Source organism: Dreissena polymorpha, chromosome 11 (assembly GCF_020536995.1).
Source record: "Dreissena polymorpha isolate Duluth1 chromosome 11, UMN_Dpol_1.0, whole genome shotgun sequence".
Taxonomy (NCBI): domain Eukaryota; kingdom Metazoa; phylum Mollusca; class Bivalvia; order Myida; family Dreissenidae; genus Dreissena; species Dreissena polymorpha.
The window spans coordinates 55415469-55430361 of NC_068365.1; the positions used below are offsets into that span (position 1 = coordinate 55415469).

At 35.4% G+C, this 14893-nt stretch overlaps 1 protein-coding gene and 1 long non-coding RNA gene across 2 annotated transcripts; both read right to left on the reverse strand.

Moving 5' to 3' along the window:
* Nucleotides 1-2956: 2956 nt before the first annotated feature.
* Nucleotides 2957-14657, reverse strand: LOC127851902 (cilia- and flagella-associated protein 298-like). Its single transcript, XM_052385866.1, has 8 exons — nt 14504-14657; nt 11479-11626; nt 9589-9756; nt 9023-9090; nt 7183-7341; nt 5496-5627; nt 4672-4767; nt 2957-4004 (listed from the first exon to the last, which is right to left on the reverse strand). The coding sequence occupies exons 2-8, from the start codon at nt 11615-11617 to the stop codon at nt 3894-3896; spliced, it is 873 nt and encodes a 290-aa protein (XP_052241826.1). The 5' UTR covers nt 11618-11626; nt 14504-14657; the 3' UTR covers nt 2957-3893.
* LOC127851903 (uncharacterized) lies at nt 5650-6458 on the reverse strand. The gene is made up of 3 exons (XR_008036045.1): nt 6184-6458; nt 5873-6038; nt 5650-5727 (listed from the first exon to the last, which is right to left on the reverse strand). It is a non-coding gene; the product is annotated as an uncharacterized LOC127851903 (long non-coding RNA).
* Nucleotides 14658-14893: the final 236 nt, after the last annotated feature.

The following is a 14893-nucleotide window of genomic DNA, read 5'->3' on the forward strand; positions in this document are numbered from 1 at the left end:
TATGTCATATGACTAGATTTAAAGGTTGATGGTCGTATAATTTTGAAGCTTAAGTTTTCTCGACTTTGTTTCTTATGAAAAATCATTCAGTGGTTAAGTAAAAAGTAGTCCGTGCACGCGACAGGTATATCCAACAAGGTTGAATACAGGTTAGTATATTCCATAAGGTACTATATCGTCAATGTCGCGTTGAAAATGGGATAAAACTCTATTCAAAATTTAAAGCAACCAATAGACTGTTTGTATAGTCACGTTTGGGCATAATCTTCGTGTCAGCTAGAAAAAAAGTTGATACCACTCAACTGTAGGTACGGACAGGTGTAATGTCACTCCCTCTTTCTGGGGTTATATGTCAACCATTGAACGTTTGTTTGAATGCATGGGTCCAAATTTTACACTAACCAGTCAGAAATATAGCCGGTCTATACGAAACAAACGTTCACTTACGTTCGAAGTGGCTGCCTTCACTACAATTATGGTGTAGACATTGTGTTTCTCGGATAACTGATGAAGGGCAATACATGCATTTGGAAAACCATGCTTAATGCAAATGTGTCAAGTGTCGTCCCATATTAGCCTGTGAAGTCCGCACAGGATAATCAGCCTAAATCAGGAACGACACTTTCCACCTTGTTTGGATTGAGTTAAGAAGAGACTTCCTTTAAACAAAAAATTCCATATCAGCACAGTTTCCTAACTGATAAGCCTGTACGGACTGCACAGGCTGATCTGGTACAACACTTTACGGGCATGCATTTTTAGGTTCACGTTTTTTTATGTGCAATAATAACATTTCTACCACAGGTGTTGGGCGTGTGGGCAATTCACTGAAACACTATCAATATGTCATAACGCAACATTTTTCATCACTTTGCCAAAAACGAAATTCCGATATTATATATATGAATATAACGTCGCTGTTCTTCGAAAACCGCGTAAGTAAATTTTTACAACTTTTCAATAGCCAAAAAAAAACATTTTTAAAATATAATAATTTAGATAGTCTAAAAAAGGAACCAAATATTAAAGAGAAAACTGTGTAAGTCCATTTTAAGAATTAAAATGACAACTACAGGCTTTTATATTTTCATAAATAAAAAGTATGCCCATTTTGACTAAGACTATCTAAATTAATATATTTTAAAACTTCAAAAAATATTTTTAAAATGTTGTTTGAAAAGTTGGAAAAATTGACTTACACAGTTTTTACAGAAACAATTAGTGCACCAATGAGTTTTCAGGATTTTCTCACGTGCTCATACTATGCCTTCCAATTGGATATGAAATCCAGTATTTTCGCAGAAAATTACCCGTGAACCCGCCGTTCTTATAAAAACAAATAACAATTTGCGCAAAATGTGACTTACGCGGTTTTCGAAGAACAGCGACAATATAAGATATCAGCTATTTTGTTGGTAAAAAGGATGAAAAATGTTGTTTTATGACATATTGATAGTGTTTCAGTGAATTGCCCACACGCCCAACACCTGTGGTAGAAATGTGATTAATGAACATAAAGAAGAGCACCGCCTTGCGGGTGCAGACCGCTCATCTATTTTCTTTTTAAAGTTGGGGTATAGTATAGTGTTAGGGTGTGGTGGTCATTTGTGAGATGATCTTAAAAAAAAAAAAAAATAGGGGGGGGGGGGAGGGATTTGGGGAGGGGGGGGGGGGGGGTGATTCGTGGGGGGCGAGGGGGGAGGGCATGGGGAATGGTTTGGGTGGAGTCTATTGTGGTATGTCAGGCAAGAGTAGTTTTGTCAAAGTATCAATCAAATCTAATCATAAATAAAGAAGTTATGGCATTTTTAGCAAAATTTAATAATTTGACCTTGAGAGTCAAGGTTATTTAAAGGTCAAGCTAAAATTCAACTTGCCAGGTACAGTTACCTCATGATAGCATGAAAGTATTTGAAGTTTGAAAGCAATAGCCTTGATACTTTAGAAGTAAAGTGGATAGAAACACAAAATTTAACCATATATTCAAAGTTACTAAGTCAAAAAAGGGCCATAATTCCGTAAAAATGACAAGCAGAGTTATGCAACTTGTCCTTTTACTGTACCCTTATGATAGTTTGCGAGTGTTCCAAGTATGAAAGCAATATCTATGATAGTTTAGGGGTAAAGTGGACCAAAACACAAAACTTAACAAAATTTTCAATTTTCTAAGTATAAAGGGCCCATAATTCCGTCCAAATGCCAGTCAGAGTTACATAACTTTGCCTGCACAGTCCCCTTATGATAGTAAATAAGTGTTGAAAGTATGAAAGCAATAGCTTTGATACTGTAGGAATAAAGTGGACCTAAACACAAAACTTAACAAAATTTTCAATTTTCTAAGTATAAAAAGGGCACATAAATATGTCAAAATGCCAGTCAGAGTTACATTACTTGGCCTGCACAGTCCCCTTATGGTAGTTAGTAAGTGTTGCAAGTATGAAAGCAATAGCTTTGATACTTAAGGAATAAAATGGACCTAAACACAAAACTTAACCAAAATTTTCAATTTTTCTAAGTATAAAAAGGGCACATAATTCTGTAAAAATGCACGCCAGAGTTATCTAACTTTGCCTGCCCAGTCCCCTCATGATAGTAAGTAAGTGTACCAAGGTTGAATGCAATAGCATTGATACTTTCTGAGAAAAGTGGACCTAAACGCAAAACTTAACCGGACGCCGACGCCAACGCCGACGCCAAGGTGATGACAATAGCTCATAATTTTTTTTCAAAAAATAGATGAGCTAAAAAACGTCTTGTATAGTTAAATTTTTTGTAATGTTATACATGCTTAAAGTAATTAGAATAACAAATCAATATTTTCATCAACAATCTTCTATGTTTATCACTTGGTGTGTATATATTACGAAGTCTAAAGATCTCCGTACATAACATTGCTACTTGTATTTCACAAAAATTATTAACTGTTTAAAAAACCCATAGACAACACAACTCTGAATCCATAAATTACACTTTTATATACAACTTTAAAACACATTCACAACTTTACAATAATGTTTAGCTCTTAAGTAAATAGCATTAAACAATATGAATTTAAACCATTCCGTACATAATACAACAACACTCGTCATTCTGCATCAGAATTGAATTATCTCTAACAGCAAATATCAATAATAGTCTCAGCATAATGGGTACCTACACATGAAAATAATTGCTTTTGAACAAATGTTTTACAATCAGACTATAGGTTTGAACAAAAAACTAATGCAGTATTAACAGAATGTAGTTTGTGGAGAGTTCTAACATTATTAATGGAATCTATTTTACAATCCTTCCAAAGTATATACAATAGACATGCACAATTTTAATTTAATTTAATTTTAAGGATTGACATTGCAAACTTTTGTTTTGTGATAACTGTTTACTCCAAATAAGTGTTACTTTAAAACAATCCTTCTCATTAAGGAGACTCCGGTTGAAGACTTAATATCTCACAAACACATCAGACAGATTTAGATGACAACACAGTGTCAATGCTGAATGTTTTTGATTATACCATTTAAGTTTAATGATTTCAATAATTTGCACAACACATTCAATACAACTTCATTTAAAACAAACAAATCTTCATACACAAGTGAAGACATGTTTGCAATACCGAAAGATGAACATGAAATCATGAAATGTCAATGACAATGACTCTTGCTCCCCCCCCCCACCCCCCAGCCTCATCACTGACCCCTATCACTGCCCCCCTGTTCCCCAGCTATGGCCCCTATTACCGTGGCCCCTACTTGAGCCCATGACAGTTCCTCTTCAGTGATTGGCTGTCCTTTTCACTGCCCCCTCTCCCCCAGCTTCTGGCCCTATCACTTTTCCCCTTTCCCCAGCTACGGCACCTATCACTGTCCCCTGTTCCCCAGCTATGGCCCCTATCACCGAGGCCCCCACTTGATGTCCTTGAGCCCGTGAAAGTTCCTCTTCAGTGATTGATTGTCAGCCCACTCCGAGTCCAGATGAGCGTCCTCTGCATCCTTTTCAAGTTTCTGGAACAAAACAACACAAGTCAGCCTCGCTTTGAGAAACTGGGCTTAAACCTTTCCCACTTATAAGTGAAAATGGCTATCTGAAAACAGCATAAAACTAGAACAGCCTGCGAGAAAATTGAAGTCTGCTAAGGTTTTATGCTGTTTGCTGCTCATCAGTATCTAAGGGTTGGAAATGAAACCTGTAAAACATGGATCAAGTAAGGAAGGACTTTAATTGGATGAAACATTCTAAGGTGCAACTAACTTTCTACAAATGCGTCAAAATATTATTTAAGTGGTATAGGGTTAATGCAAGTGCTTAAAGTGTTGTTCTAGATTAGCCTGTGAAGCATGCACAGGCTAATCAGAGGATGACACTTTCCCCTTTAATGGTATTTTTCTTTAAAAGGCAGCATCTTCTAAGCGAAAATCCCGTTTTGGTTGAAAGTGTCTTCCGTTATTTGCATCTGAACATGCTAATCTGAGATGACGCTATGCATATGCATTAAACTTGATTTTCCCAAAGAGCTGCTTACATGAAGTGAAATTATAAGAAAATGAAACAAGAAGAAGCTGCAAATATATGTAAAACAGCTATTTATCAATTACATTTTTTTTGTATTTTATACTGTTACAGAATTGATATTGGATTTAATTGATTGTAAGACAGTATATTGTGTATTACCTTGAAGTCCTCCTGTTTCTTGTAGTAGTAGGCCATCATCTGCTTCTGTTCTTGCTCGCTGACCACCGGCTCTCTAGAGGGACACCCCTGACCTTTCTACAAGGGAGAAAAAACAGTCTAAAAGGGAATACAATCTAGTCTGCTAGGGGAGACACACCAGTCTACTAAAAGAGACATTCCAGTCTACTAGGGGAGACAACCCAGTCTATTAGGGGAGACATTCCAGTATACTAGGAGAGACAACCCAGTCTACAAGGGGAGACAACCCAGTCTACTTGGGAAGACAACCAAGTGTCATTGGAAAGACAATTAGACAATCACTTTTAAAAGGGGAGGCTATCCTGAGCTTAAAGGGCAAAAAATCTTGTATCATTGGAATAGAGACAATTTAATGTACTTAGGAATTACTAAGGATAGAAAATTAGGTGTCAAATAGGAGAAAAATCCTGAGCTATAAGAGAGACAATCAAGTTTATCAGAGGAGACAGTAGGACAAGAGAGATACTTAAGTGTAACAGATAGAGAAACAATCAAGTGTGGACATTAGTTTCTGGTGAAGACAATATGAGCAATTATTTATTAATTACTAAACGCGTTAATACTTATAAAACTGATAATAGTATGAATCAAATGATGATTTTTTTAATCAAAGAGAGGACAGTAAAAAATAAATTATATGTTCTGACACATCTTGGACATCAAAATGTTTTGAACAGATTCCCTGTAGTTATATTGACAAGATTTATGTTGTTTAAACCACTGCAAACATTGACTGAACCAACACAAACATATTATATTCATTTATAGAAAGACTATGTGCATACCTTCTGTAGTTTCACAATAACCTTGGTTTTCTCGTTTTTCCCAACACTGTCTTTGAGCAGTTTGCCACGAAGCATTTCCTTGGCAGAAAACCATAGTGCTGCATTCGGCTCCTCTATCACTTCTGTGGATGCCTGGAAGAACAAGGGCTGTTTGTAAAACATGCATGCCCCCCATATGGGCTCTCCGTTGTAGTGATAGCCATTGTGTGAATATGTTTTTTGTCACTGTGACCTTGACCTTTGACCTAGTGACCTCAAAATTGATAGGGGTCATCTGCGAGTCATGATCAATGTACCTATGAAGTTTCATGATCCTAGGCATAAGTGTTCTTGAGTTATCATCCGGAAACCATTTTACTATTTCTGGTCACCATGACCTTGACCTTTGACCTAGTGACCTCAAAATCAATAGGGGTCATCTGCAAGTCATGATCAATGTACCTATGAAGTTTCATGATCGTAGCCATTAGCGTTCTTGAGTTATCATCTGGAAACCATTTTACTATTTCAGGTCACCGTGACCTTGACCTTTGATATAGTGACCTGAAAATCAATAGGGGTCAACTGCGAGTCATGATCAATCTACCGATCAAGTTTCATGATCCTAGGCATAAGCGTTCTTGAGTTATCATCCGGAAACCATTTTACTATTTCGGGTCACCGTGACCTTGATCTTTGATATAGTGACCTGAAAATCAATAGGGGTCATCTGCAAGTCATGATCAATGTACCTATGAAGTTTCATGATCCTAGGCATAAGCGTTCTTGAGTTATCATCCGGAAACCATTTTACTATTTCGGCTCACCATGACCTTGACCTTTGACCTAGTGACCTGAAAATCAATAGGGGTCATCTGCCAGCCATTATCAATCTACCTACGAAGTGTCATGATCCTAGGCATAAGCGTTCTTGAGTTATCATTCGGAAACCATTTTACAATTTCGGGTCACTGTGACCTTGACCTTTGACCTAGTGACCTGAAAATCAATAGGGGTCATCTGCGAGTCATGATCAATCTACCTATCAAGTTTCATGATCCTAGGCCTAAGCGTTCTTGAGTTATCATCCGGAAACCATTTTACTATTTCCGGTCACTGTGACCTTGACCTTTGACCTAGTGACCTGAAAATCGATAGGGGTCATCTGCGAGTCATGATCAATCTACCTATCAAGTTTCATGATCTTAGGCATAAGAGTTCTTGAGCCTATTATGAGCTATAATGAATGATTTCAATGGCATAAATAAATTAATATCATGCAATTTATTATTGATCTACTGTTGCAATCTTATTAACAGATTGATTGCATGGAATTGTTTCAATCTTTAGAAAGATAGTTTTCCCGCCTGACTACAAACTTTTGAAATTGAACTGCCTGGCCAAAATCAACTTATCCCGGCCAAACAGACAACCTCTTATTTCTATCCCTGTATTGTCTAATAGACATCTATGAGAGCTGTAGACCAATGAAGTACACTACGGGTAGAATGTGGCATATGAGATCACCCAGCCTTGAGACTGCTTTGATGACGGATATCCATCATTTCTATGGTATGAAACCTTGTATAGGTGCATCACAAAAACAAACACAGGATAGGCTATATAAGCTTTTTGTCTTTGCGAAAGTTCAACGGAACCAATGAAAAGCATTGGACAAAAATCACAGCTACGATGCTTAGTGTCTCACCTGTGTGCCAGTAAGGTCCTCATTATTTTCAAACTCCATCTTGATGTTCTCATGAGGGGGGAGCCCCATGGGGTACACTATGGTCACAGCCCCCCTCAGGATGTCCAGGGCCTCTTGCAAAGTCTTCTGGGTCACCAGCTCATTGGCTTGAACTTTCTTCTGAAAATGGCAGTGTTTTGTACTGGTAAGAAATCTGAATCATTAAAGTTATGGGATACAAAATTTATTAATGAAGATTAAATATCTGAGCATATTGGTCCTGTTTTGTGTTATTTTAGTAACACTTGACATATAAATAGTTATGGCTACTAAAAAGTTTGAAATTAAGCCTGTTGAAGCCTATTTTACTTTTTGTTAATTAAAACAACTACTTGTGTCTGAACGGTTTATTTTGGGCTCCTTTTTATTTAATCGTAAAAATCTGAAACATTATTTAAGTTAAAACAACAACAATTTAAAAGCCCATAAACCCTCAAAATCAAGGAATATTTCATACAATATTTAAAAAAAATAAAGTTCACACATAAAAAATTAATTATCCTTATATCAACAGCCAAAATTTCAATGCTCGATGTGGTCTGGTAACATAGATTTAACAAGATACAAAATGCTCTTTTTTGTTTTTTGCAGAACAACATATTAAACACATTTTCATGTACCAAGTTAGTTTTCTGGAATTAGTTAGTGTAAGATTCTATAAGCATGTAAGCTTTTATGTAAAAGACATTTAAAAAACTTGTCATATTAAATTATAAAATTCCCTTGTGCAAATGACAACTGTGATGCTAGAAAGTAAGATCTCTTAAAGATACCGTCAACCACGACGACGAAGAAAAGAAAAGTTGTAAAATACCGTATTTGCTTACAATTATTAGTTTATTGATTAAAATATCCCGACTGGTATATTACATTACTTGAAAAAAGTTCATATTTTCAGTATATTCGGTAATAAAATTTCGCGATGTGAAATCGAAAGTACATAATGAAAATAGGTGACATAACAATATACACACTGTAAATAACACAAGTAGATTGATCATTTTAAATATAAAATATATATAATTCACTACACATGCACAATTTGCATTCCTGGGTTTACCACGTGATGATGATGACCTGGTACAGGTACCCAGTAAAATTTATTACCGAATATAATGAAACAAGGGACAAAATTGTCACAAAACCAGGTTTTCATTGTGAAAAAAAATCTGATTAAGGGAGACGACTCAAACTGAACTTTTGAAATGAACAAACAAAATTAACCCCCTTTGTAAGTTTGTTTCAAAATAAATCTATTTTAAGTTGTGGTGACCTTGACATTGGAGATATTGACGTGATTCTTTCGTGCGACACACCGTCCCATGATGGTGAACAAATGTGCCAAATAATTGTAAAATCTCACAATGAATGACATAGTTATGGCCCAGACAAGCTCATTTATTGCCAATTTTGACCTTTGAACTCAAAGTGTGACCTTGACCTTGGAGATATCGACGTAATTATTTCGCGCAACACACCGTCCAATGATGGTGAACAAATGTGCCAAATGATTTTAAAATATGACAATGAACGACATAGTTATGGCCCGGACAAGCTTGTTCCGCCCGCCCGCCAGTCAGCCAGCCAGCCCGCCCGCATTCGCCAATCTAATAACCAGTTTTTTCCTTTGGAAAACCTGGTTAAATATGAAAACTTAACAACTTTTTTCAAGTTATGTAATATACCAGTTGTGATATTTTAATCAATATAAACTAATAATTGTAAAAAAATACGGTATTTTACAACTTTTCTTTTCTTCGTCGTCGTGATTGATGGTACCTTTAACAAACACAGGACTTACTTTAGAAACCATGTCTTGTGCTTCCTTACAAGTTTTTGTCAACACTTCTGCCATCTTCTCTGTTGGAGCTAGAATATACAGATTAACACACATGATCATACAAGCCAATTACGTGCCTGATATACATTTAATATCTGTAAGGAAATATGTGTGTACATTTCTTTATGACAAAGACCGATCCTGCAAAACATGTCATAAAGACAAATCTGAAAAAGCATTACTGTACTGGAAAATAATTTTGAACAATTGCAAGTGTGTCTGACGTATTGATCAAATGTCTGACAATTTATTAACCTGATATGGCAAGGTGTTAGGCATTTTAGATGGTATGATGGTTTGAAAACATTTGTAAAATTTAATTCTTAAAAACAAACCTTATTTGTTCAGAAATTTATGTTACAACTTTTGTGTGATTTTTGTGAAATGAACACAATTAACTCAAATTTAGGACCATAATTCAAATAATGTTAAAGTTTTGTAACCATGCCTGTTCCTCCTGCCAATCTTGTCCTCATTAAGTATGACTCCGCCCTGTGGAGTACATTTCTCCACCCACTCATCCTTACCTTGCCCATTCCTCCTGCCAATCTTGTCCTCATTAAGTCTGACTCCGCCCTGTGGAGTACATTTCTCCGCCCACTCATCCTTCAGTTTGAGTTCTACAACCTGCTCGTCAGTGAGGCCCTGCATGTTTGGGGGTAGTGTGATCCCATGAGCAGCTAGGTCTTCTATCTCTGTTCATGCGAAAACACCATTGAGAGTTTCAGTCTTGTTTATTGTTTGAATTTATCACCATGTCAACAGTATTTTAGTCACATCGCATAGGTCAATTAAGATTCTCACGCTGTTCCAGGGTACACATACATATGTCAGTTATTGAAAACTGGTCCACTTGAATCAGAGGTAGGGGAAGAATGGCATTATAAATAATTGCATGACTTAATTTTCACACACATTCTTTGGGCAGACCGGGCATTGAATCCCCAATCTCAAAATGTGTAGTCCAGCAATGTACCAACTGAGCTCAAGACATGTTAATCAGATCTTAAGTTAACAAGAAACCGTCGGAGACGGCTGATGATTTCCAAAGTTTTTTTTTGTCACAATATTAATAGGTTATTAGACGTTTCACTGTACAATACGGAGATATATTTGGACGAGCACACAGTTTGACGTCATATTGGACGAGCCGTTAGGCGAGTCCAATATGACTTCAAACTGTGTGCGAGTCCAAATATATCATTTATTCTACAGTTTAAGCGTCTAATAAGCTTTTTATTCTATATCCCTTTCTTCAGCTCTTTGTTTCATTTTAATTTTGATTTTAAAATGCTTTAATTGCATCTATGCTATTTTCAAGACAAGCGCCCGTGTGAGTCGATTATAGTACATTCGGATACTATTTCTCAGTGAATGGCTTTTATCGTTATAAAACAATTGCTTAGTCCACTTGTACTCAACTGTCCAATATGGAAAAAATACAGACTTTTTGGATCCAATACCGGAATATATTGGACGGTCACGTGGCTATATATGAAGAATGCCGATTGGATGAATTTATTGGATATAGAATAATGCACTTTATATTCAGATAAAAGGAAACGTCTTGAGGGGCATAACTTTGGACAAAATAATACGATGGATGGTTTAGCAACTTAAAAATTTCAAAGGGCCATAACTCTCTAAATAAATCATCTTACCAGAACCCGCAAATAACATGCGCATCTCCTCAAGGTAGTGAATCTTCCCATAAAGCTTATTTTGAATTCCAGTCAGTAGTTGGGGAGAAATAGCCCGGACAAGAATTGCACTCTATGTACAATGGACAATTTCAAAGGGCCATAACTCTGTGAAAAATCATCCGACGAGAACCGGCTGATAATATGCACATCTCCTCTTGGTAGTGAAGCTTCCCATTAAGTTTCATTGAATTCCGGTCATTAGTTGCTGAGAAATAGCCCAGACAAGAATTGCACTGTATGTACAGTTAATGGAAAAATTCAAAGGGCCATAACTCTGTGAAAAGTCATCCGACCAGAACCGGCTGATAATATGCACATCTCCTCTTGGTAGTGAAGCTTCCCATAAAGTTTAATTGAATTACGGTCATTAATTGCTGAGAAATAGCCCGGACAAAATATGTGCACGGATGGACGGACACACGCACGGACAGACAAAGCGGAGACTATATGCTTCCCCCCAAAAATTTTTGAGAGCATAATAAAAGATTACTTTATCTGATATCAAATGACTAAGGCTACATCCATCATTAAAAAATCTTGATTAGGATAAATCTAGTTGCAATTTCAATAGTCACTCTTGAAATATGACAAACCTCATATACAATTATTAGTGATGTAATTTAATTCTATTTCAGCAGTTAATTAATCTTCAAATGAAATGAGTCAGTAGACTATGATAGGAGAATTTTGTTGGTAGATTTCAAGATATGGTACCTGCACAAAGTCTGTGCACTTTCAGTCTTCCATTGTAGATAGCGCAGACATCTGCTATCACCTCATCCACTGGCGTCTCCACAGTTGTCTCATACAAAAACTGGGCTTCATCACCCTTCTTAATAACAAGTCTCACCATGATGTTTGTCTAAAAAAAGAAAAACCTTATGTTGATCTAAACATTAAAAACACATTATAATGTTTACAAAATAGATTTATATCTTATGCAACTGTTTAAGTATTAAAGAGTTCATATTGACTAACCAGTATATTTAATGACTTTTGACAGAAAGTGCAAGAGTATGGATTTGAATCCTGTGCTGTGTATTTTCCACTTATATATGTATAATGCTACATAAATGCAAGGCCAAATAAACTGTATGCTGGTATTTTAAAACTTAAACATGTATTACCAACTAAGTTTCATAAATAAAAACTGTCAAGCCAGTTTGGTTTACTTTTGATCACAACCTAGGTATTTTCAACAAACACTCTTACAGATGTTTGCCGTACACAGCTAAAAACAGATTACGGTTATACAGTTTTCAGACACTAAGTTTTCGGACACCCTCTTTTTTCGCAAAAATAAGTATTTATCGTGACTCTTATTTTTTTAAGTACGGGTTTTCGTCCTTTATTTTCTGACAGTATATTTTACCACGCTTTTCTACAGACTTTGGCCCTGTTTTTGCTTATCTTGTGACACTTCAATGATGGATTTTTACAACCAGATTAAGGTAAAAAATCTGGCAGATGTATCCTGAGGGTAATCGACCATAAGATTCGCGTAATTGGGTAAATAACCATGTATACCGGTAGAAAGTAATGGATTCACCCAACAGCATTTGAAACAGTATCATCCCATTGAGGACGTAGAATGCTTTTTTTGTTTACTTTTTTGTTCGATATCATTTCAGGCAAGAGTTAGCAATGCTGTGAAGTTTTATTTATTATTTTAAGCAGAACAAGAAGAATTAATCACAAGAAACTTATTTAACATTGATAAATTGCATTTATTTCAATATAATTATAATTTTCGGACACCTTCATTAGTTCATTGTTATCTCTTAATTTTTGGACACCTGAATTTTTTAAATATTTTTCGTATTTAAATTTTCGAACATGAAAGAAAAAAATATTTTTAAGTGTCCGAAACTTAAAGTAATTACGGCAGTTGCACTATTCAATTTAAATATATCATTTTTGTAACACAATTTGAATTGAAATTATCAATCGTTTTTTACATAACTGAGTAATGTTACAACAAAATATGCATGCTTACAATACATTTATATTGCTCGAAAACAATCAGAGCTGCATGGAGGACAGAAGAATGAATCACCCTTAGTACCATAAAACATGGGTTGTGCAAAAATGCCAAAAGCATGTATTCATTGAACCTGTCACACACACACAAAATGTGTAGCTATTGTAACTTTTTGTGGGTAGAACTTTCTCCATGTGTTTTAAAGTATGTTCTGTAAATTGTTCATGTAATTTTATTGGACAAAATATATATTTCCAAATCAAGGTAGATGTTAAATAAATGTTAACTGTTTTACTCCGTTCATTCTCTCCAGTAGTGCTCAATTATAAATATCCTAAAATGTACCATGCCAATGTAGACTGTACCTGAGCTTATTCCCGCCCGAAATTCAATGTTGTAAAACACACCATGGAAATTGGAATACAAAACAAAATTATTCTTGAACAAAACCTGCACAAAAAATAGTTTTTAGTAAGAATATCGATAATATAGAGGCCATTTTACAAAATATTGACATAGATATGAACATAACTTATTTGAAAAAAAAAGCCGACAACGAACAATTAAGTGTTAGAATTACCGGGCACATATTAGTATATTTTTGTTTGCAAGGTAAATTAAAGTTTACTTAAGAGTACTCAAGGTACATTTATCCCTTAATCTCATAGTATCGGCCCTCCTCATAGTAGTGACTTTATAGAAAAAAAACTCAAGAAGTGCTGGAAAGTAAATGTTTTTCATTTTTTAGAAGTTTTAATTTATTTGATGGTTATCCATGACTATTAAAATGATCATTCGAATTCAGTGTTCTCCAGAAGCACTGGCAGCCAGCAATTTCACCGGTTACTAACAATCTTGGTGCCTGCTACTTTTACCAAAAATATCAATATAAAACAGCCCAAAAAACGCCTGTTTTAGTTCTTAATAGCTGGATAGTTTGAAATATAACTGGCTACTCAAATGTTTATGGAGAACACTGCTAATGATTTCTGGTGTTCATTGGAAAGTAAGTCATGTTATTCTAGGGTGATGCTTTGATTTGACACAATTATGTTAGTTTGTTTATGGATTAATAGTAGCTTTATTAAATGTTTTATATGCTGCTTATTTATGAATAAAATGTAAAAATATTTTAAGAACAACATGAGCAAGAGTTTTGTTTTTCCATTAAGATACTTTTTACAAGCACATGTACATAGTAACAAACGTTAGAAACCAATCAGAAGGGCCAATGTGATGAGAACAATTGTACATGAAGCAGATTACTACATGGAGCTAAGTCTAGTCAGTATTTTGTCAAAACAATTAAGATTTAAATGCAGTTTTCGTTGTTATGTCCAAGAATACACATTTAACTATAGATTGACAAATAAAACATATATTTGCATGTTTTTGTATTTGTTTACTTCAAAATGTCATATGTATTCATTAAAAGGGCCGATACTACGGATGGACATGCTAAGTAATACCCAAGCCGAAAATGACCAACTGAGCTCCAGAATTCCTTCATTAACTAATATTTGTAATTGTAATTTCGTTCAGTCAGTACTCATCACTTTAACAGGTCTAATCAGTACTAAAATACTGTTCGCTCAAGTTAATGTCAGCCATAACTCAATATTAAACTATGTAAATTTATTAATATTTTTATTTTTGTTGAAAAAAAATGTGTTTAAACATGTGTCTCCCTGTATGCCTCTCAAAACCTTAACCTGCTTAACTTTAAACAAAATCTAAACTGTACAAAGTTTTTTTTACCTATACTAGCCGTTATTTTCAACCAAAGAAAGGTTTCTGATGAGCTATAGCAACCGATTCTCCAGAAAATTCTTGGGCAAGTGACAACAGATTCAACCGGATGTTTATGCCAGGTAACAGTTGGGTAAAACCAATCCTCAATCGGGACAAAACGAGGTTAAGACATAACGGTAACATTATTTTATCATATTTTCACCGCGACATTGACGGTATAACTCCTTATGGAATATACTAGCCTGTCTCCAACACTGTGGGATATACCTGTCGCGTGCACGGAGTACTTTTTATTCAACCACTGAATGGTTTTTCGAAAGAAATCTCTAGAGTCGAGAAAACTTTGGCTTTAAAATTATGTGTACAACCTTTAGATCTAGTCGCGGGACAGAATTT